Source organism: Boleophthalmus pectinirostris, unplaced genomic scaffold, assembly GCF_026225935.1.
Source record: "Boleophthalmus pectinirostris isolate CB_2022bp ecotype Guang Dong unplaced genomic scaffold, ASM2622593v1 HiC_scaffold_22, whole genome shotgun sequence".
Classification (NCBI taxonomy): domain Eukaryota; kingdom Metazoa; phylum Chordata; class Actinopteri; order Gobiiformes; family Gobiidae; genus Boleophthalmus; species Boleophthalmus pectinirostris.
The window spans coordinates 10,301,736-10,326,262 of record NW_026571190.1 but is presented as its reverse complement, the minus strand read 5'-3'; the positions used below and the strand labels follow the sequence as shown (position 1 = coordinate 10,326,262).

The following is a 24,527-nucleotide window of genomic DNA, read 5'->3' as shown; positions in this document are numbered from 1 at the left end:
ACACTTTGAACATTATTTCAACAGAAACAAACATGTCTTCTTGTACTTTTATTTATCAAATGAAAATGGCTTTGTATATTAGATGGGTTTTGGCCTATAGTCTACTTTATCAATTTACTTTTTTCTTTTGAAAAGAGCACATGGTATTTTAATAGTACTCTCTACTATTTCTAGGCCTTTTTGGTATTTTTTGTGCAAACTAGGTAAATTTGTAGCTTTATGTACATAAACTGTGAGATGCTTTCAGTGGTCTCCAATTTCAAGTACTACATGACATCACACAGGACTGCCCTGTGTAGCCAGGTGTTTATGGTTAGAAACAACTGGCTGCTAGTCAGTCTGGCACCACCTAGTGCCTTTGCTCAATTTGATTTCTCTCCAACAACTAGGTCAGGAATCAGAATACAATAGACTGGTCGCAAAAACCCAGGAAGAGCAAGCGGACACCAGCCAATCAGCGAAGAGCCATATATTCAGTGTTGTCAACAATTCCCAAGATCGAGGATTTAAAGCCGGAATAAATGTTGAATTTTATCAAGGGGAAAGACATTATTGCCCTTCTTCCTACGGGATTTAGGAAAAGCTTAATATACCAGTTAGCCCCGTTAGCAGCACATTACATACCTCATGACCAAATAGCAGCAAGTGAATGGTTGAATGATAAAAAGTACCCGCCTACCATCAAGCGAACGAAATCTAAGGCTGCGAGGTCAGATGGGTTGTACGAAGTGAAATGAAGTAAAACCGGCGGATGAATCAGGATAACTGGCTGCAGGGGTGGGAGTTTGAAATGTACATGCCTTACCTGTCAGATCAATCTCCAGAGTGCTCACAGTGAGAAGGTCTCAGGTTCGACTATTGGAGATTCCAAATCCTGGCTAAATAAACTTCAATTAAATAAATTTAATAAAGTTTTCACAAGACAAAGATAAAACTCCTTTTTATTCTGAAACAGTGAACATAAGAACCAAATATAAATAACTTGATTGCAGGATAGGGGATTTCTCTGTATCCTGTTGTTGCGAGGTAGAGCTAGTGCCTTGGCAGAGGTCAGTGTTTTCACATAGAGTTTTACATAGATTCAAAGAGTCTGTCTCTTTGCTCTGCTCAGCTCTGTGGCCCCAGTCTTGTGGTCGAGTGGGGGTGAGAGACGTGGGAGTCAGAGCTGCTTAAATATTGAGTTAGATTTATTCAGAGGAGCCACATAAAAGATGGATGTTTGGGACCAAAATAATCTGAATTTATTTGAGTCTAAAAGGATCAGCTCAGTAACAGCTCTCTGAGGACACATCACTGCTACGGACCTGTGTGTGTGAGGGGAAGACTGCAGTAATATACAAGTGTGTGTAAAAGTCAAAGGAGGATTTATCAAGAGTACAGTACACAATCTATCATGATATAGAGCATTTTAAACAATATCACTTTGTGGAACCAAAATCTGTGAAATAGTTGATTAGGGCCTAGATAATTACTTGTACTTCAACTTACTTTCCGCCTGCACACTATTTTTACCTTGTTTGCATGGGATCCAAAATACACACTTCTTCAATACTTTACAAAGATGTGAGTCTGGTCACTGGTGAATCTTCAGATGGGCATGATTGACAGGTGGATTAGAAAATCAGGGACATGTATGGTAAATATGTATAAAAACAAATTGGATGCTTTAGAGAAGGGGTCTCCAACCTGTAGCTCGGGAGTTACCAGTAGCTCTGCACCCCCTTCCAAGTACCTCACCAAGGAATTTCAGAATTACACTTATTGTACTGAATAAGTAAAACTGGATTAATTAAATAAATGCGTACAATTACCATTGTATATGTTTCATTTTGATTTCTAAATTCGTACACTAATAAATGGATAATGGTTTGTTTTATACATATTTAACTGTACCTCATCTAAGGCTAAAACTAGTAGCTCTTTGGCATTTTCGTTTTGTAAAAGTAGCTCACCAGAGGAAAAAGGTTGGAGACCCTTGCTTTAGAGAAAAAGAAAAAAAAAATATCACAAGGGAGTGAAAAAATCTGAGGTGAGAGACATGTAATTTGATTTGTAAATGACAGATGACAAATGAGCTTCTTCATTTCACATGCATCACTGAACTAAACAAATATGATTGTACGATCATGTTTGGTTCTGGCTCAAGATGCGATGGAATCAGTGGAGACCAGACTGATATCCAGAAAATATCTTAAAACATACAGGAAGATATCAGTTTGGACTCACCATGCGCTCATCTTCAAGTCAAAAAGTCATGATTTCAGAAACAGTGTCCAGATGACTTCCTTTGAAACCTTTTCCACCATGGACCACTGCTGGATAAATGGGGTATTACGCCGACTCAACAGTTTTCACCCCTAAGGACATGACTACCAATAACTTGAGTGAATCATTCGTTTGCTAGTGTCATGTCGCTTATTGCCATGCTAATCACTCTTTCATGCGTTCGTGCTAGCTCCGGGACATGCTCGCTCATGTCTGCCCTCCGGTGGACAGGCCTCTCAGGGGAAATGTCCGTAGTAAATATTTGATTTGTTCTGGTTCAAATCAGGTTATAAACAGCCGTATCAGAGCAGCTGCTGTGAGATCTGAGCCAGTACAAGTGATTAAGAGGAGATTAAAATGTCCCGTGTAATTGTACTTGTGTAATGATTGTAATTAGTCTGATTCACATTACAGTAATTGATATAATTAAGTTGGGGACAGAGATCTTTTATTTCTGTTCTGTTGCATTGAGTGTTAAGTGTGTGTAATGACATGAAATAGCCCTGCATCGAAATCTAATTCAGTGAGTTTGAGTTCACAGGAAGTGAATCCGCAAAAATAGAGAAAAAGTAGCCCGTTTATAGAAAAATTTTGTACCTTTTGTAATTTCGGCCTCTTTTTAAACCCATGATTTGGTGGTTTTCAGATTCTATGATGATGTAATTTACACTCTCAAATGGGGAGCAAGAATAAAAATTTAAAAAAAAGAACCAGATTTCTGATTAAATTGTACTTTGAAATATTAAAACATTGACTAGACCCATTAAATTCTTGTATTACAGCAAAGAAATGCATTTTAATACTGCCCCCGTTTCTATTGAATATTATTGGAATGTGAATGTGATGTCATCTGAAACCCATGAATACCACAGCTGTCAGGAGTAGGTGGAGGAGGAGGGCAGCCTTTCAAAGTGAACATTTGGCTAAAGGCACCAGTCGACCCTGTTCAAAGCTGTCAGATCAACTAGGCCCCAAAGCCTCCTGGGAAATTGAGTGTTTGTGAAGTGTGTGTTAAACCAATTTCTGATTACACGAAACAGGAGCTCCAATAGTCCACACGGTGATACGTCAAAGGACAGGTTATATTTGGACACTTGTAATGCCTTTGATAGGATATAGTGTAGGCTATTTTAACTTCTTTATTAGTCATTTGATCATGAATTCCCCATGAATATTGCTTGTCAAATCCACAGTGATATCGCTGTTTATTTTTTGTACAGATTGATATCAGTCTCGTCCACACGCTTTCTGTCGTAGACACAATCAAACATAATCATCCACTTAAATGATTTTTTTAAGTGAAATGAAGGAGCTCATTGGTTAGCTGTGATTTATAAATACTATAAAATAATTTATCTCATCTCAGATTAACAGAGTTTAGTGCTTGGGTCACTGATTCTGCAGAAATCCACTGTGTTTTGTGGCCATACCGGCTTGTCAAACCCTGATCCTGTCAGATCTCAAGCTAAGCAGGGCCTGGCCTTGCTTCCATCAGTTTGCCCCAGGGCAGCTGTAGCTACAGTAGTAGCTTACCACCACCAGGTATGGAGTGAATGAATAATGCTTTGTAAAGCGTCTTTGAGTGTCCAAAAAAGCGCTGTATTAAACTGATGCATTATTATTATTATTATTATTATTATTATGTTTTTCAGTCCTTTGGGAATTTTTTTTTCCTTCGTTTGGATGGACCATGCTCGTCCCCGACCCTTGTCAATCACCCCATCTGACACAGGGAGAGTCACCAGACTCACATCTTAAAGTATTGAAGAAGTGTGTATTATGGATTCCAGGCAACCGTGAATATAATATGTTTACCAAATTAAACCCAGGTAAAACCGGGTGAAAATAGCTGAAAATGATAGATTACACTTATAGAAAAGAGGTTTTTCAACATATGGACATTGGCAGTGACATTTGCATCCCCAAAGTTTATATAATAGTTAAAAATATTAAAAGTGCTTCACAGATGTTTAAGCTGGAGAATGCCCTCTCCTCCTCACTGTTAATCCCCCTTTTAGGCAAGGCTAACCTGACCTGACCTGACCTGACCTGAGCTTGTGTGATTTTTTTACATTTTCAACAGCCAAGATGAGATTAAATGGAACACTTTATTATATAAAAAAAAATATTTTTGTATTATGTTTAACAGCATGTTAGTTCAAGCCAAACAATAAGAATATTATGTATTAGCTGTAGTACTCTTGTGCATGTTGGTGTGTCCATAACCAAGCCACAACTTGATTCCATGGGCATCCACAGTGGTATCGGAATCATTATTTAGTATCTATTTTCTAGAACTGAAATTGAGTTTGAAACTTGAAACTTGAACTTGAAATTAGCATTGCCTAAATATAGCATTTGGGTAGTGCATTTTAAAGTGTAACTCCTCTCTCTCTGAAGCGATGTGTTTGATGCTCTTTAACGTTCGTGCTCATGACATGTTTCAAAACTGTGGAATTGAGTTTTTGTGTCGGGCAAATGCTGCAGCTAAACACCAATGAATAATTTGTAAAGTTTCAGAGGACATGAGGCTAACTGTGAGACACTGCACATTAATGGACTGGAATTTAAATACGTTGAAATTTTATATAGATAGACGACTCGAGTGTTTCAATCAAATACCAGGTAATTGTCATGGAAGTATCACAATCTCAGTCCGATAGAAATGAGTCCTGAACAAAGAATTTTACCTAGTTGTATAGATCCCACCCCAGCTTCAACTGATCTACAAAATAAATATGTACTTCAAAAATATATTTAAAACATCAATTTATGAGAAATTTTGAAGGGCCTATATTACAAATTTTTTTGATCTGATTGCCCTTGTAACCCCTAGCATCACGAGGTTCATTTGAATGGAGTTGAACACTATGTGTGACGTCACTCTCCCTTAGTTCACTTCTTTATACAGTCTATGATTCACACATGTTTAACACACAAACCCTGCATATTTATTAGACTTGAGTTTTTCTTTCAAACAGCAAACACTCCACTCCACCTTGTGATGTCTGGTAATACAGGAAGTTAAACTCCATACACTCTCACTTGAATCCTTTGGATCAGCCCTGGAATTGCCCATTTCTGTTAAACTAAAGTTAAAAAGGTAGCTATTAACTCGAAAAACAACTGCTTTGTGACATCACAAGAGCATTTTGAGCTTTGGACAAATAGACTAGTAATGCAGGATTACTGAAATGTGAATGAATGAAACAAAACACAACTCAAGTATATAGGACCTTTTATGGACCTCTGATACCTTATCACTATTAATATATTGTTATGTTATTAATCTACTGAACAAACTGACACCTCTTTTCTTGCTAAACTTACCCTAGGTACACTATGTAACTTTTCTGGGAGAGAACCTGCTACCCACTTGTTTCAATGAAGATGCTTGGAAGGTTCCACAGTACAGCTTTCATCTTATATCTTTCACATATTTCATTAAAGGTATTATCATTGCTCAAAAATAGACATGCTTTCTTGCTGCAAGTGGGGCTCCCTCTCTACTGCCATATAATGCCATACTTTGGAACACTCCAAACAAAGAAAACCATTCCCATAGAGACAGACTATTCAGAAAAAGGTACACAGTTCACTTTTAATGGTAAATTCCTTGTCACAGTTATTTGTAGGTGTGGTGACAGAATAATTTAAAGTATCTGTGGTTATGTAATCTTGGTGTGAATGAGTGTATGAGAGGAGACAGAGGACCACCACATCTGTCCCAGTATGGCTCAGACCATTATGTAACAGTGTGTTCACTACAGCAGCCCATACAACGCTCCACTGCTCTAATACTATACAGTAACATGGCTTTTGTCACTAATATGAGTCTGAATGAAGGAAAGGAAACACATGAAAGGTCTGATGTTACGCAAAATTTACCCTTGTGAGCTTTAAGCCATGTTAGAATGTTGTTATCTCCTCAAAAACATACCCAGAGTTGTGTTGTGCTTTCATTCACACATGTTGGAGTAATCATTTAGACTGTCTTCTTGGCTGTGTTCTACCATGTGTTGTCATGTAATGGTTGTTTTAAGGTTCTCTTTTTACCTTTAGTTCAGTAGAGATTGGTAATTCCAGGGTTGAAATTATCCACATGATTCTAAGTGAACGTGTATGGCATTTAAGAACACAGTGGAGCTCTTCCTGTATTACCACATGACATCACAAAGTGGAACAAGGTGCAGTGTTTTCTGTTTGAGAAAAGAACACAGCCTAAATGTGCAGGTTTGTGTGTGAAACGTGTGAATAAAACAAAACACAAATCTATGTATGTTTTTGATGATGAAACAACATTATAGATCAGAAAATATAGGCCATTTAAAGCTATAGGGTACCTGATTTTCAAACTGCAATAGGAGCAAGTTTATTTAAGGTTAAAGGCGCTGTACCAGATATGTACGGACTTATAAACATGAAAACAGAATTAGTTCAAGTTTGCAGTGGTCATAAGTTGTTTCTCACATACCTTATGCAGTCGGAGCATTTTAATTATTCATTGAGATGAGTTTTTAAGCACTTTTCTCAACTTTCAGAGGCCAGAGTGGAGGTTGTGATCATGGTAATGTTTACAACACCTATCGTGCTAATTGTGTACTTCCTGATTATGGAAAATAATTCTGACCTCAAGAGCTCCTTACACAATATATCTGTACTGGCGTGAGACAAATTTTACTCAGATACATGGGGTAAAAAAATCTGCCATAGGTCTTTTAAGGTGGAGTTTACAGTGCTCTGGATTTGAATAAACAACAGAATTTACCCATTTAAGAATAAAGTTGCATATTGTAGTTTTAAGAAAATGTCGCCAAAAAAGACTATTCCAGAGGCCTGTATTATGAAGCTGGATTCGAGAGGTAGCTTTGGGGTTAACCCTGGTTTAGTGGTATTAAGAAGCTAGATCACTTTCTATCAGGGTAGATCTCTATGGTAACACAGAGTAGCCACGGGTTCTTAAAAGTCTTAAAAAGGTCTCAAATTTTATGTTCCTAAATTAAGGCCTTAAAAAGTCTTAAATTATGTTGTCCAAGTCTTACTTTTTTCACAAAGATCTTAAATTTTATTAGCCTATTTAGCCTACCGGGCTGCAGTGCAATGTTAAATGGAGGGAGGAAAAAAACAACAATGTGAAATCGTGCAATGTGAATGAACATTTAATTTGGAATATGCGTAAACAATACTTTGGTTCCTGGCGCCTGCGGTGGCAATAAGTACACAATCAGTAGAGTGGAGGGAGATGTTGGATGGATCATGGGGAAGTGTAGGTTTAATCCACAGTGGCTCTTAGATTCTAGATATAGTAGTTAGTTGGTCATTATTCGAATTGGACCTGGTGTTTCTCACCCACATAATGGGTGTGATGTTGGTCTTAACTTTCATTTAAGTGGTCTTAAAAAGGTCTTTAAAAAGTCTTAAATTTGGGGTAGTCAAACCTGGGGATACCCTGTAACACACCTTAAACTCATAACCTGCAGTGGACCAGGTTAAGTTCATGGATAAGATAAAAAGACAATACTTTGCCCAATCTCATATGAGAATCCAGCTGCTGTGAGCAAGCGGCTAGAGGGAGAGACAGATGAGGAATGGAGAAGTGTGTATTCTTTTATATCAGAGTACACAGGTTAATAAAGAGGAATGATACTTAAAGCTTGCAGTTTATGAAGGTTATACCTTGATTACAATGATTACGATTGAATACACTTGCATAAATTATACTGCATTTCACTAAATACAAGCTACAAGCATTTGTGAAGATTTGACAACAAAAATGTAGCCACACACATATGTATGAGGCGTGCATCTTTACACACTGCTTCGCACAGACATAAGTGCCGTTCATTCAGTCCATGGTGCTGACCCTTCTTCTATATGTTGATGTATGATATTCAAATATTCTTTATTTTCTCTGTCTTAACTTTCCTTTGGCTTCTTTATTATTTTAATTCCTCGTATATTTCATGATTTTGACTGACAGTCACTCATGTTTGAAGTCCATAGCTCTTACCTTTTCTATCATTCAGACTGAACCTGCCCCCTGTTACTGTATGTGAACACACACACCTTCGTTCAGAAAATCTTTAGATGCTCTGGGTTAGTCTGTTAGTCTTTTATAAGAAGCTTTTTTTTGGTCATTGAGGCAGTTCTGAATGCCACAGTGGAGCAGCTGTTGGACTGAAATGAACTGGACCTGAGTCAAAGCTCTGGTCTTCACACAAGCTGCAGCATCACACTCAGCTTGTGCAAAAACCTAAACTATACAGGTACAATTTCAGGACCAGGAATATAATGCAGAATCCTTTATTAAAACAAAGGTTCTATATTGTACAAAATTGACTCTTGCAAGCTTGTTGTAACCTCCTAAAAAACATTCCTGGAGTTGTGTTTTGTCCTTTATTATTAGTCTGTCTACATCTTCCAGACTCAAAATGCTCTGTTCTTGTGATGTCATGAAGCAGTAGTTTTCAGGTTAACAGCCACTTTTTACCTTTTGTTTAATAGATACGAGACATTTCAGAACTGAAATCATTCAAATGATTGGTATTGTTATTGGAATACAGTATGGAGTACAGTATTGAGTATCAAGTCTATTTCTTAGTATTAAAATTAAGTTTGAAGTTTTAGTATCATGACAACACTAATGTATAGTAGTAGTAGTAGTAGTAGTATTTATAGGCCTATTTTAGCATAATATCAGACTTTGTGGTCTTCATTGTGGTGAATAGAATTGTTTGTTTCACTGCCAGATGTGTCAGCCCAGAGGGATTCTACCATAGACAAGGTCTTCTGAGGTTTAAGTGCAGCTGTGGTAAACAAACATAGAGGAAAAAGTGTTGGAAGAAAGATTTTTTTTTTTTTTATCCAAGAAGACATGTATTCCTTCACTGTCAGCTAATCACAGCCTCTTCTCTTTGCCTGTCTTTAGTCCTGGTTTTAGTCTTGGATTACTTTTGGTTTAATACAGATTTAGGTTGTGTTCACACCACATTGAAATTGGGGCTAAACTTGAACTAAATCTCGACTAGATCAGGACTAGATCAGGACTATACCAGGACTAAACCATACAGATGTGGAATTTTGTGTACTGATGACATATAAAGAGGGATTCCTACTTCCTGTCATTTTGAACTTTTATTGTTCAACTTTTCTTCACCACCTGAAACTTCAATTATGTAAAATTATGATAAATAATTACTACAGCTACTATCCTATAAGCAATAATTAGAAAAACATACATGAAAACCATGTCATGAGAACTTTTAGCTTTTATAATACATGATACCCTTGTGCTCATATGTATTACACTATTTTCTGATCTGTTATAATGTTGTTTTGTTTCATTCACACATGTTCAACACACAAATGTTCAACACAAACAAGGTGGAACAGATTGTTTTCTGTTTGAGTTCTTCTGTCAAACAGAAAACACTCTGATCTACCGTGTGATGTCATGATGATACAGGAAGTGCTCCACCGTGTACATCTCTACTAGAATCATTACTAGTATCATTTGTATTATTTCCAAGTAATTTCCTATCTACTAAACAAAAGGTAAAATAATATTAGTCAAACATGTGTGAATGAAACAAAACACAACTCCAAGTATGTTTTTGAGAAACTAAGAACATTATAAAATGGCTTAAAGCTCAAAGAGTCCATTTTGTGTGGTTTGGACCTTTAAACCTACTTCCTTTACAGATAAAGGTACACTTTTTCATATTCCTTTTGCATTATTTAGCTCCAATCATCTTTCTCATGTAATATCCTGGTGCCACATGACGCGCTGACCTGTTGTGACAAAGGCAAACTAATAATAAATGTCTTCAGATTCATCGGAAAGATGATTCATAATTGATGCCTTCTTGATTTAATGTGCCCTGAACGCTGCCCCCTGCTGATGAAAAAGTGACTGGCATAAAATTAAAGTCCAGACCATGAGTTAAAATGATTTGAAGAGAAGATGTTAATGTTGATTTGAGTAGTTTTGACAAATTAAATGTGCACCATGTAACTTTTCTGATGGAAGGTCTGCCCCGTGAACTCGCCACCTTTTTTCCATGGAGATTTAAAGTAAAGTATGTTCATGTTAAACCATCTATTTTGCATTCTTTAAATTACTATACTGGCTGGTAAATTACTGGCACACCACCTTCACCAGAAAAGTTACATAGTGAATAAATAAATATAAAAAACAATGCACTGATCCAAACAATGAAAGCAATATATCGAGACTAGTGACGTATCTTCATACAAATAAATGATCAAGTAATAGAGGGACATGATAGAGGGATAACTGTCATCAAAATGAGTCAAACTATGCAGTGAAAGAGGAGTTTGACTAGAAGGAGCGTGGTGTCAGTGGGACTTAAGCAGATTAGATTTTAGGTTTTAGACAGAGGAGAAATGCTTGGCTGGAGATTCAACTGTGTCTACAAAACTTGTGACAAATTTAGATGAGAAGCACCGGAACTTGGGATATTGTCTCTTTTTTGGTATTTATATGTTAAAAAAAAACAAAAAAAAACAAAGGCATTGTTTCCTAGTACTTGTTTTCTGTATAAATGGTTGTTTTTGCAGAAACTCGTGCAGGTTTGTTACTCTAAATGTTTCAGTAATTTAATTATGGGAAAGATCCTCCGAATCCTGGGAAGGATCCTCCCAAAAATTGAGCTGAGTTATGGGATTCGAACATCATAATTGTGTGGTTGTTGAATGTCCTAACAGCAGAAAACAGCTCGAGAAAAGGGTTTCAGAAGTTTGCAAACTCCATAAAAGCAAAAGAGAATCAGATCTGTGCGACTGCAAACCTCTGTTCAAACAGTTTCCCTTCCCAATGGAATAGAAACATAGTGAAAGGTGAAGGCGATGGACAGGATTGATCCACAAGAAGGACAAAAAAAGGTAACCTTTGACTGCCTAAATCATCCCAAGTTTGCAGCGAACATTTTGTATGTTATGGAGTTCCGAAGCCTGTTTTCTGCTGTTAGGACATCCAACAATCACACACTTATGATGTCCGAATCCCATAACTAAAATATGACAATATCAGAACCAGAAACAAAAGTGTTATGATTCAAAAGACTAGAAAAGACTGGCTTTGTCAATAGACACATCCCACTGGGAAATCAAACATGGCGGTTTGAAGCTCACTTTTTCGGAAAATCCTTCCCAGTATGCATTGCGCGATGACCTTCAGTCTAAAATTCGTGATGCATGAATTTGACAAACCTCATGCAAGATGCAGTAGTTTCATTAGTGGGATGCATGCTGATTATGTTGTGATAGCACTCTGAAGGGGGAGTGACATAGCACGGAGAGCAGAGGGAGGGGATACTCAGAGCATCAAAAACAAAAGTGAAATTTATAAAAGATGTTAATACATTGTTTTTGCCAAATATAGCATTTTTTAAAACAATAAACCCCCCCTTGAAACCACTGGAGTCTTACAGTCTACAGCATCTGACATCTGATTCATCTCATGACTCAGGTGCACTGCTTGCACACTTCTACTTTTAACCTTACCAATATGGCACCTGACTTCTCACTGACCTCTCAACGTCCGACCTCTCTAATATGGCACCTGACTTTCCCTGCCTGCACACGCATCTAACCTTACCAATATGGCACCTGTGACAACTGACATTTGGCTTCATCTTCTCTCGTCACATACATCTCCGCTTTAACAACTATAAAAATGACACATGACCTGACTCACCCAACATGGCCGACAGCTCTCACATGTCTCTGCAGTCTACTCTAGCGTAGCATGTTGTTATTTACGCTAGCGCCCTTTAGCCATTAGCTCGAGTGAACCATGACGCTAACGCTCACTCCGCCGTCATGGGAGATTTATTTTACATGATCACATTTGCATTGCTAACAACTCAATTCAATTATATAAGAGTTTGCACATTATTATCTATGATGAGATAAATTAGCAGCACTTAAGCGTTGCTAAGTAGTTCAAAAATAATAATAATAACATCTGAAATTGGAAAGTTCTTGGAATTAGTTTCTAAACTTGAATAACTTTACTTTCAGTGTTGTCCAAGGATTTTCAAAAGCTCATGAATTTTTTAAAAGCTTGTTACAAAGTGTACAAGGACGCTGTTTATTTCTGAACAAAAGTTTGTTTACCTTGGGCTAAACTTTGATTTGGAAATAGAAATGTGGTCAAAAGATATAAATTTTCAGGTTCAGGCCTAGAGCAGTGTCCACTAACTCAATTCCTCTTACTGTATGTTGACATTTCACTATAACCACATTAAGTCAATTTAATCCTGGCTTAGTCCTCATTTAGTTCAAGTTTAGTCCTAATATATATAGGGCTGGTTTAAGTTTAACTCATGCATTAGTGTGAGTTTAGACATTATTTAGTTCATATTAAGATGCTGTACATGAAAAAATTGTTCATTTTAAAGTTCAGAGTTATTCCTCACTTACCTTGTGCATTCCAAGCATCCTAATTATTCACCATGATGAGTTTGCGAGCGCTTTTCACAACTTTCAGAGACCAGAGCAGTTTTGCCTGGACCATATTAATGTGCACATCCTGATTCTAAAAAATCTTTTATAATCGACATAACATAGCAGACTTACACTGGAAAAAAACAATATCTAGGTAAGTTAAAATTACTTAAATTAAGAACATTTGGACTTTATTTGAGTAGATTCAATTTGACAAGTAAAATTATCTACCAATGGAACAAGTTTGTTTTTCTTAATTCAAGCAACTTTCGATTTTGTTTCTTATTTTAAGTGCAAAAAGTTGTTTTTCTTATTTTAAGTGTAGCAAGATGTGTTTTCATATTTTAAGTACAAAAGTCTTGTTTTACTTGTCAAATTAAATTTATTCAAATCATGATAAAATTTTCTTTAATTCAAATCACCTTAACTTGACTAGATTTTCTTGTTTGCCATGTATTTTGACCTCAAGAGCTGCTTATACAATATATCTTTTTTGGAGCAAGAGACATTTTGCTCAAACACTTAAGAAAAACATATCAGGTATGGGCCTTTAAATCCTGGTTTAAATATTCATTATTATATATATTTTTTTTTCCCCCTAATTTTTTTCCAAATTTTTTTTTCCTAATGAGTTTTGGTTCTGTTGAGTCCTCGTTTAGTTTTGGTTTAGATGGTTTGTAGTCTTGGTTTTGTCCTGGTCTAGTCCTGGTTGAGTTCTTTTCCAGTACTTTTTCTCAGTCCTTGTGTAGCCCCTTCTGTTTGGCTCATCTGTCAAACCAAGTTTCAGAACATTTTGTTTATTTACCACAGCCCTTGTTTTTAAGTCAACTCCTTTGTGGTCTCATATTGAACAATGTCTGTATTTGTTTTGTTATTTATCATCGTGTGAATGCCAAAACAGTTGAGCAGTGACAGGAGCAGTGACAGGAGCAGTGACAGGAGCAGTGGCAGGAGCATGAGGAAAGCTTTATGTACAAACAGCTTTATTTTGAGTCCAGGAAATCCAGGTCTAGAGGCGGTCTCCTGGGGTGATGTAGCACGTCTGAAATGGCAAAGGCAAGTTCTGTGATCCTGAAAGCAACAAGAGAAAAAGAGCGAGACAGAGAGAGAGAAAAAGGAAGAGATGGAGTCAGGGAGGGGGAGAGAGAGAGACAGGGAGGGGCAAGAGAACGTGAGGAGATAGAAGGAGGGAGAGAGGGAGGAGGGGTGGTCAAGGAGTGGGCAAAGGCAGTGAGGGGAGAACAGGAAATAGAGGGGAGGGGGAGAGAGAGAACTATAGGGAGAAGAGGAGGGAGAGAAGGGGGTAGATAGAGGAAGTATGGCTAAGAAGAGAGAGAAGGAGAGAGAGTGGGGGAGAAAGAAGGGAGAGAGGTAGATAGCTACATAGAAGAGCGAAAGAGAGTGCCTGAGAAACGGGAGAGGGAGAAGATGGGAGAGAGATTCATGAAAAAGAAAAGGGACGTAAGGGAAGAGGAGAAAGAGAAAGAAAAGAGGGAAATTAAATAAATAAAAAGAGGGTGGGAGACAGGGAAGAGGGAGAACAGAGGCAGACAGACACGAGAGAGAGGGAGAGAAGAGTTGGGCTTAAGAGACAGAGGTGAGACATAGTTCATTTTTGGAATAGCTCCTGTATTTTCCCAAATGACAAACACAGAGAGGTTTTGGGGTCAGCGAGCTTTAACTGACATTTAGAGACATCTACATAATATAAAGTGTACAACATCATTCCTCATCCAGGCCTGCTCAAAGCAAAGGTTTAAAAAAAAAAAATCCAGTTTTCATTTAATCTACACTTTCATGAATTAAATTGATCTTTTTAAAGAGGGGGCATTACACTTCTACAGGGTATGAACTGCACACGCATGCTTAAGGTCACCACTTTGTTTTTATAAATGCTATGTTCACCTAGCCCGATTCATCAGCCGGTTTCTACAAACCACAGTGTTAGAATTCAATCGCTCGACGGTAGGCAGGTACTTTTTATCATTTAATCAATCGCTGCTATTCACGTATGTAATGCGCCGCTAACGGGGCTAACTGGTATATTAAGCTTTTTCCAAATCCCGTAGGAATAAGGACAATAACATCTTTCCCCTTGATGAAATTCACCAAACATTCTTTTTATTCCGGTTTTAAATCCTCGATCTCGGGAATCGTTGACAAAACTGAATATATGGCTCTTCGCTGATTGGCTGGTGCCCGAACTTGCACTTCTGGGGTTTTTGCCAACAGTCTATTGTCTTTTGATTCCTGACCTAGTCGCTGGAGAGAAATGAAACTGAGTGGAGGCACTAGGTGGCGCCAGACTGGCTAACGTTCACCGAAAAGACTTTCACTTTTATTTTTGATGCTTTTCTGTCCCACCTCTATTTGTTCTCCATGCTGTCACCTTTCAAAGCTCTATCACATTACAATCATAGACGTAAAGAAGTGAACTAAGTGTGATGTTACCATAGCATCCAGCTCTACTCAGATGAAGCTGGCGATGCTTAGGAGCGATTTTCAAGCCAGTCCAACTGTAGCATATCTTACACTAGGCTAAATGCAGTTCATTTTATGAGCTGAATCAATTGAACAGGGTCTGTTTAGTTAAGAGTCTAAACTTTACACCACTGTATTAATGGACCAAGGAACAAACAAACCAATTGTGTCGCTACTTAGTCAATCAAATCTATGCATTTAAGGCGATCACAGTTCTGAATGCAGACACAGTCAGAGAAGAGAGGTTTTGAGATATCTGTTGAAAAATGTATTGAGACTGTTAAGTTGAGATGTGAAAGCTAAAGAAAAAAGGAAACTCAAGCTGCTATTTTTTTTCCTGAAATTAAGCAATTTTAAGATGCACAATTTAGCCATTATTTATTTTCTCTAAAACTGCAGCCCTATATCTAATGTAGGCCTACTGTGTGTTTCACTGTAGATTTTGTTGAAATGTTTTTAACTTGTATTGTCATTGATTTGACAGTCTATTGTTCATACATTCAGACATTGATAAAACTAGGCTACTTCTGTATCACCAGCATTACACAGGTTAGACATTATGATGTCCTGGACGTCTGCTTGAGGAGATTTTCTTTAACCAGACCTCCTCAAATTTTATTTGAATATGAATATGAATATAAAAGCAATAGGATTTTTTTTAACAGACAAAATAGTGAAATAAAAACACCGGGATCATGTAGAGAGGGTTAATATGAACATTTTAAAACCAAAATGATGGGGCTCACAGCAGCACTTACAGAAAGAGGGGCAACAATATTCCAGTGTCAGCCAATGGGAGCAAGGGTCAGTAGTGTGTTTTTATTTTGTTTTTTTGTATCATGCTTCTGTATATGTATGGTAAATTGCTGTACGGGGGCATGAGTGATGTAGGCTTGTGAGCCAAGTCTTACACTGGATTGTACTTCTAACCAGGAGTGATCTCTTGATTACTCATACATGCATGGATGATATATAAAACCACTGTATTGATCAATAAACAGGACATGTCTTTAGTCGACTTGAGTAGGAAGTCAATTTGATGATAGTTAATGAGGATCCAAATAAACAAACAAATAAACTGACTTTTCCTTCTCCTCCTTCTCCTCTCTTGTTTCTACACAGTGTTTGTTGGTGTAAGGAGCTGGACAGTGCTCGCTCACGGCAAGTCCCCATGTCCCCCTCGGACTTCCTGGACAAACTCATGGGAAGAACGTCTGGATACGACGCTCGCATCAGACCCAACTTTAAAGGTAAACTTCAACCTTTTTTATATATGAGCTGCATTGTACTTTCTCATGATCAGTAGAGACAAAACTCCAGATCAGGTCCACAAGAAGGAGACAAGATTTTCATATCAAACAAGAAACACAAATCACTTAATATTGTCAACATAGAGCTTTTGTCACTTGTCACTTATTCACTGATTATTATGCTCAAATCATTCTATAACTGTTTGTGTGTTTGATTCTTGCAGGCCCTCCCGTCAATGTGTCCTGCAACATCTTCATCAACAGTTTTGGCTCCATCGCTGAGACCACCATGGTAAGAAAGAAAAGGGTTTTTATTTCAACATTTGTTTAAAGTAAAATGAACTGGATATTTTTATTAACCTGACAGAAGCTGGATTGGTATGTGAGCTGAGAAATCAAACTTTTGCCAAGTGCAGTAGTGTGCAGCTTCCAGTCCTTCAGTGTAAAACACTGCTTTTAAAAATACATCACTGACTTTGTCCAGTTACGTCAATAAAACCATGTCAGTGCTTGGCTGTTGTGTGAAATTCAAGCTGACAGAAAAGATCAGATGAATATGACGGAAGAGGAGGAGGCTTCTGCTGCACCTGAACTGACTTGGCAGGCATTCTTGTTTTAGTTCTGGTTTGGTACTTGTTTAATTCTGGTTCAGTTCTGGTTCAGTCCTGGTTTAGTCTTGGTTTAGTCCTGTTTTAGTTTTGTTTAGTCCTAGTTTAGTTCTGGTGCAGTTCTGCTTTAAACCTGGTTTAGTCCTGGTTCAGTCCTAGTTGAATCCTAGTTTAGTCCTGGTTTAATCTCGTTTTAGCCTTGTTTCTGGTTCAGAACTGTTTAGTCCTTGTTTAGTCCTTGGTTTAGTCCTGGTTCAGTCCTGGTTCACTTCTGGTTTAGTCCTGCTTTAGTCCCAGGTCAGTGCTGGTTTAGTCCTGGTTTAGTCCTTGTTTAGTTCTAGTTTAGTCCTAGTTTAGTTCTGGTTTAATCCTAGTTTAGTCCTGGTTCAGCTCTGATTTAGTCTTGGTTCAGTCCTGGTTCAGTCCTGGTTTAGTCCTGGTTTAGTTCTAGTTTATTCCTAGTTTAGTTGTGGTTTAGCTCTGGTTTAGTCCTAGTTTATTCCTGGTTCAGTCCTGGTTTAGTCCTGGTTTAGTCCTAGTTTATTCCTGGTTCAGTCCTGGTTTAGTCCTGGTTTAGTCCTAGTTTAGTCCTGGTTCAGTTCTGGTTTAATCCTGGTTTAGTCCTAGTTTAGTCCTGGTTCAGTCTTGGTTTAATCCTGGTTTAGTCCTAGTTTAGTCCTGGTTCAGCTCTGATTTAATCTTGGTTCAGTCTTGGTTCAGTTCTGTTTTAGTCCTGGTCCTTCTTCTAGCTCCCCTGCCAGTTGTGGTGAACAGATGTACACAGGAATAGCAGATGGTTTAGTCTTGGTTTAGTTCTGGTTCAGTCCTAGTTTAGTCCTGGTTTAGTCCTAGCTCCCCTGACACAGATGCGACTGGACAGACGTACACAGGAATAGCAGATTTGGAGCTGAGACGAAGACTCGCTCTGACAGATAATAACTGGAGCTCACACACACGACCGCCCCTACGCTGCCCCCTACACTCCAACTGGCACCTCTGACAATGACAGAAAAAAAAGGTGTATTTCAAGATTCCTTTCTTCTTCCAGTACTATAACCTGTCCATATTTTTAGAACTGTTCAAAAAAGAGTGGACTGGAATTAAACACAAATGTAGAAATATCACCTTATATCCAGTGAATCGAATTGCTTATATGCAGATAACTGGAACATGTGTAAACAAAACAAATAAAAAAGTGGAAGTCAGAATAACTTCAGGGTTAAACCTTCAGTATCCAGTATAGTATCACATGTCAATGAGTATCATATGGGACTTTAGCTTTGTTTCCTTGGGGCCATGTGTCAGTCCAGGATTAGTCCTTTGTCTCCTGTCCATCTGCTCCCGTTTTCTCAGGCTCAAGTAGTGACATAATCCACCAAATGTATAAAATATAGACCCACATATACTACGACTAAATAAGGACTATACTAGGACTAAACTGGGACTAAACCAGGACTGAACCAGGACTAAACCAGGACTATAGCAGGACAAAATCAAGACTAAACCAGGACTACACCAAGACTAAATTGTACTGCTCGTTTTCATTCAAATGCATGGGGGTGTTGATCAGACACGACAGTCCAGTTTGGGGATGTTCCCGTCAGTCCAGTATCTTCAGTGTGTGTAATGTGTCTTTCAGCTGCAGAGACATTGGAAACATTCATCATGACATCTATAAATGTGCAGAGTTTAGTGTTGACTGTTGAATCTGCATAAATCTGTGCTGTTTTTCAATCTTGTTTTCACCTTTCATCCTTGTAACCCCAGGCTCAGACTGAATACGTGCAGCTCCAGTGGCACTCCAGATTCTTTTTCAGAGCCTTTTGCCTTAATAAACAAATAGTTACTGGTGAACACTTGGCCCCTATGTGACCTGTATCTGATCTTTTAATGACAGTCTGAACGACACAGATACGATTTTTTCAAATGTGACCTAGGCCACTTTAATATGTGGTCCTGAAACCGATACATATCAGATCTTTTGACATGCGACTTCAGTCTGAACGACCAAAGCGCATTCATCAGACCTACACGTTATCAACAAGCCACAAACGTCACTATTCTGCGCTGAAGTAGGTGAAAATTGTTAATGAACTCCATGTCACTGAAGCGAAGCACATCACCACTCACCACTCTTGGCTACGTCTCCGCATCCACACGTTCCTTTCAACGGACGTTGCTGCCACTGTCCCACAAAACACCACGGCCAAAAACCTCGTCCTTCTCCTTCTCAATCTCTTCCTTACAACAAGTAAGTTGTTCATGTTCTGGCTCTGGTACGAGAGAAACTTTAAAATCTCCAGGTGCTCAATGCTGCGTCCATGTTTGGACAACTTCCGTAAACACAGAGCACGCTCACTGCGGTTGATGTCATCGTGTCCTCCAGTGCACATGCGGGACACATTTGGGCCGTTTAATGTTCACACTGGAGATCACATACAAGTCGCATTTAATTGGAAATGTGAACGACCTCGCAAAAACATCGGACTTCACAAAAAAATCCGAATTGAGCGTTAAGCCCTGCAGTCTGAACGTAGCCTTAGTCTCGCTTATTCAGTTGTCAAAGGCGGTGACCACATCAGCACAGTAGAGCTCTGGTCTTCATATGATGGTCACATCTCATGAGACTGGTTTCACACTGGAGCAGCAGCTGGACCAGGCACAGTCTGAGTGAGGCCCACATTACTGAAATTGACTTGAACACGTGTTCCTCTAATTAGTGCAGCTATCATCTGTCCATTCACGAAAAGAGGTGGTTTTCAGCAATGGCTTTGTAAGGGCAAAGACTAAACTAGATCTAAATCAGGACTAAACCAGGACTGCATATATATAAACATATAAGTGGGTTTGAATAATTAAAGTTGAACTAAACTATGGGACCAAAGCATGACTACAAAAGGTAAACCATGGACGAGGTCTGCACCAGGACTAGAAAAGGGTGCTGTGTAAAAGCCTGACCTTGTTTGAGTTAAGCTCTGAAAACAAAAGTGGTAGATGTGGTTCAGAGAGGAGCAGGTTAAACAGATTTACTGCTCTTAGAACGGACTCTCATTTGTTCATCTGCTTTAATCTGTTCTGTTGGTATTAGTCTGCACAGAGAGAGAGGGAGAGAAAAGAGAAGGAATCAACACAGGGAGAGATAGAAGGGAGAGAAAGGGAGAAAAAAAGAGATGAAGGAAGAATGGAGAGATAAGAGACAGAGAGAAAAGAGAGGGGTGTGAAGGAAAAGAGAAGGGGAAAGAGTGGTGAGAGTAAGGGTAGAGAGAGGGGATAATGAGAAAGATCACAGAGAGGGATGGAAAGAGCGATGGAGAGATGAGAAGATTGTGAGCCAGGAGTAAAACTAAACCTGTACTAGCCATGACTAAACCTGGGCTAGACCGTGACTAAGCCCAGACTAAACCAGGACAAATGTGAAGCCCGTGCGTATATTTTAAGAGCACTCATCCCTGTAGTTTAGCCCTTTGGCTCAGTCTGACAGATGTGATGTCAGCTGACCCTCCTGACAGATTTACTCAGGTTTTCCCCAAATGAATTCTCTCGTAGTTTTTATCAGACATTTCACTAACATTTACTATCACATAATCACATTAGCAATGTCTTATATAAGCCCATTTATTCGACTATCATGGTAATATAGTTGTAATTTAATTCTAAAAAAGCCCAATTAATGCATAACTTAAGTATAAATTAGTGCTGTCACAATACTAAACTTTCAAATTCAATTTCAATACTAATAAATAGACTCAGTAATGCTGATTTTCATACCACAATGATATTAAACAGGCTTTATTTTAACAATAGAATATGATTTTAAACAAGTTCTTTCTTTTAAAGTAGAAAAATGATGGCAGAGGCACTCTGATTTGCGGTGAATTTATTCAAAGTCACGCCAACGCGTTTCGACTACTTGGTCTTCATCAGGGCTAAAGTTCTTTCTTTTATTACCTTGTGGTGTTATATTTGTATAATCCCTCTGTTATTCTGTTCCATAGGTGTATACTAGGGCCCGTTCACACTAGTACGTATTCGAGTTGTTTTCGTTGTGGATGCAGTGTTCATCCACACTAATCCGATTGAAAACGGCTCCAGAGATGGAACGATCTGGTGCCGCCAGCTCCCACGAATTTATCAGAGTATGGATCTGATCTGGCACTGTGTGGATGCCTGAAAACGCTGATACGCTGATGTAGGTCTATGCGCAGTGAAGTAATTCATCGCCAAAACGCTAAAGAGGCTAAAATATATGTCCATTCATGTATACGGTCTATGCGTACCACCTGCAGACATATAATCTCTGAAAAGTTTAATATGAACCATCTCTAATGTGATAGAAGCACAGAACAGACTCACCATCAGCAAAACATCATTCTGTCACAGAAAGAACACATATATAATCCACTGAGTCATGTCCTTTAGTCCGACACAAGCTGAACGGCATCAGTGCACAATAGTGAGCTGTTTTTTGAGCTCTCAGTTTATGCAAATTAGCCATGCGGTTTTAAGTTTAGTTTCTGTAAAACGTAAACAGATATGCTCAGAGATGTGTGGATAGGGAAGGCTTGCGGACACAGAAACAGCGTGTCTGGATGCAGATCGTTTCTGTTACAGTGATACGGTGATACAGTGATTTGTTTCAGTGTAAACGTAGCCCTAGTCTTTGTGCTCTTATACTTGTTCTGATACAGCTTTAGATCAGTCTAAATCTATTCTGGAAAGCTTCATTTATGTCCTGTGAATATGACTTTTTTTTTGTATCATTACTTGCTTTAGTTTTGTTACTGGTACTTCTGACAAACCTACTCCTGACCAGGCTTAGTCCAATATCTGTGTCCATGGGTGACGTGGTCGCCCAACGCTCCAGCCAGTTTTCCTGACCAGCCAGCCCCTTCTACATTCTGCTGTTTGAATGCAGACGGGTTTGGAACCAGACCAGAGAGCGTGAAAGTTATGTAGATTTGTCTCTTTTTTAATGTTGGTTTTTGACGCGAACTGACCTTGTGTGTCTCTGATTGGTTAATCTGCCTGTCAATCACATCCTCTGAAATCAGGGAGACAGGATACAGTTCCAGATCCACTTGTCTTTGTGAAGTTTATTCAAAGTGTGTGTTAAGCAGATAGTGGCATTGAAGAATGGGTCAAACGCAGAGCAATGTTTTCTTAACGTAACAGTATAAAGAGGTATTATTACTGAAGGCTGAACTCACACCACATAAACAGTGGGATTAAATTAGGATTGAACCAGGACTAAACAGGGTCAGACAACTTTAAACACAGCCTAGTAGCATTCTAAGTGTCATATAAGGACAGAGCTGTGTCTTTGATAGTTAGAGACAGATTAGATGATGCCCCCAAACAATAAGAGTATATGTAGTGTATATGAACATGTATGTATGCAGTGAGTCAGGGTACAGTCCGGAGCATATCTTACATTTTTACTTTTCCTCTTCAGTGAACAATAAGGAAATGCACTCAGCGATGATAACTGTATTACATCAGAGACACACAGTAAAGCTGTAGACAGAAGAGGGACAGTGATGCTGAGATGGGCAGTGAATTGCTCTATGGCTCTGTAAATCAATGGAACACTGGATTATCAGTTATAATGAGGTTTAAGTGCATCATGTGGTGTAAAAATGGCATCAGTGTAATAGGTCAGTTATGCAGAAATGTGATCTGATTATTTTTTTATGAGTGCGCTTGAGTTGTTCGTTGTCATATACGAAGTCATAATCCGGACCAGTTTGGAGCTGTGTAATCCGGTGTTGGTAGTCCAGTATTAGTTTAGGATTAGCCCTGGTTTTGTGATTTAGTCCATGTTTGTATTGATTAAATTGGGCGCTTCACCTTTGGCTCAATGCCGCACCGTGATTGGTCCAGTTTCCGAAACACTGGTAATCCAGGTCTAGTCACAACAGCAGGAGTCTGACCAGATGTCCTTTCATGAGAGAATCACAAACAGAGCAAGAATTCATCTTGTTGGCCAGGTCCGGTTGGCCTGGTTTAGATAGCCCTGATTTAGTCCTAATTAAGACCTATTTTAGCCCCAGTTTAGTCCTGGTTTAGTTCATACATCTGATGGCGAACTGTAAACATTAGTTGAGATTTGGGGTCAGAAAATCTAATATTCAACTACTTCAAATTGATATTATGAAGATATTAGAAAAAGTGTTTCTAATATCATCATAGGAGACTATAATTGTGACTATGACTCTTCAACATCAGAGCCCCCCATCCTCCTCTTCTCTCTTTTCTCTCTCTCACACACTTCCCTCTCTCTCCGGTCTCTCTTTTCTTCCCCCTCTCTCTCCCACACTCTCTCCTCTCTCTCTCTCTTTTGCTTCTCTCTCTTTTCTTCCCTCTCTCTCCTCTCTTACTCTCTCTCACACTCTCTCCCCTGTCTCCCCGATGTTCTCTCTCTCATCATCCCTCTCCCTATCTCACACTCTCCTCTCTTTCTCTACTCTCTCTCTTTCTCTTTACTCTCTCTCCTTTGTCTTTTCATCCCCCTCACTTTACTCTCTCTCTCTCATCATCTCTCTCTTTCCCCTCTCTCGCTCTTCCCCCCACTCTCTCTTACTCTTTCTCTTTTCTTTCCTCTCCGTCTCTTTCTTCCCCTTCTCTCTCCCACACTCTCTCCTCTCTCTCTCTTTCTCTTTTCTTCCCTCTCTCTCTCTCCTCTCTTGCTCTCTCTCACACTCTCTCCCCTGTCTCTCCTCTCTTCTTTCTCTCTTCATCCCTCGCTCTCTCTCACACTCTCCTCTGTCTCTCTCTCTCTCTCTCTCTCTCTCTCTACTCTCTCTCTCTATTTCTCTTTACTCTCTCTCCTCTCTCTCTTTCCCCTCTCTCGCCCCCCCCAACTCTCTTTCTCTTTTCTTTCCTCTCCATCTCTTTCTACCCCTCTCTCTCCCACACTCTCTCCTCACTCTCTCTCTTTCTCTCCTCTCTCTTTTCTTCCCCTTCTCTCTCCCACACTCTCTCCTCTCTCTCATCATCCCTCTCCTTCTCTCACACTCTCCTCTCTCTCTCTCTCTCTCTCACTCTTTCTCGCTCTACTCTCTCTCATCATCTCTCTCTCTTTCCCCTCTCTCGTTCTCCCCCGCACTCTCTCTTACTCTCTTTCTCTTTTCTTTCCTCTCTGTCTCTTTCTTCCCCCTCTCTCCCACACTCTCTCCTCTTTCTCTCCCTCTTTTTCTCCTCTCTCTCTTTTCTTTGCTCTCTCTCCACTCTTGCTCTTTCTCTCACACTCTCTCCCCCTGTCTCTCTCTTTCTCTCTCTGTCCTCTGCCACATCCCTCCTGTTTGGTCTCATTTGGTTCACCGCGTGCTCTCTTCAGGCTGTGTACTCAGGCAGAAGTGCAGAATAATATGCACATATACAACATCCTGCATGGGATTCTGGGTAATATTTGTCCGATGTTTTCATTCACAGGTATAAACATACAGACCTGTTT

General features: G+C 39.1%; 1 protein-coding gene across 1 annotated transcript in view; it reads left to right on the top strand.

Annotated features, from left to right (window-relative positions):
- Positions 1–24,527, top strand: part of glra3 (glycine receptor, alpha 3) — a 48,496-nt gene that overhangs the window by 7,250 nt on the left and 16,719 nt on the right. The window contains exons 2-3 of the mRNA XM_055158267.1: positions 16,339–16,466; positions 16,691–16,758. Of these exons, the coding sequence (XP_055014242.1) occupies positions 16,339–16,466; positions 16,691–16,758 (196 nt within the window). The remainder of the gene's footprint in view (positions 1–16,338; positions 16,467–16,690; positions 16,759–24,527) is intronic.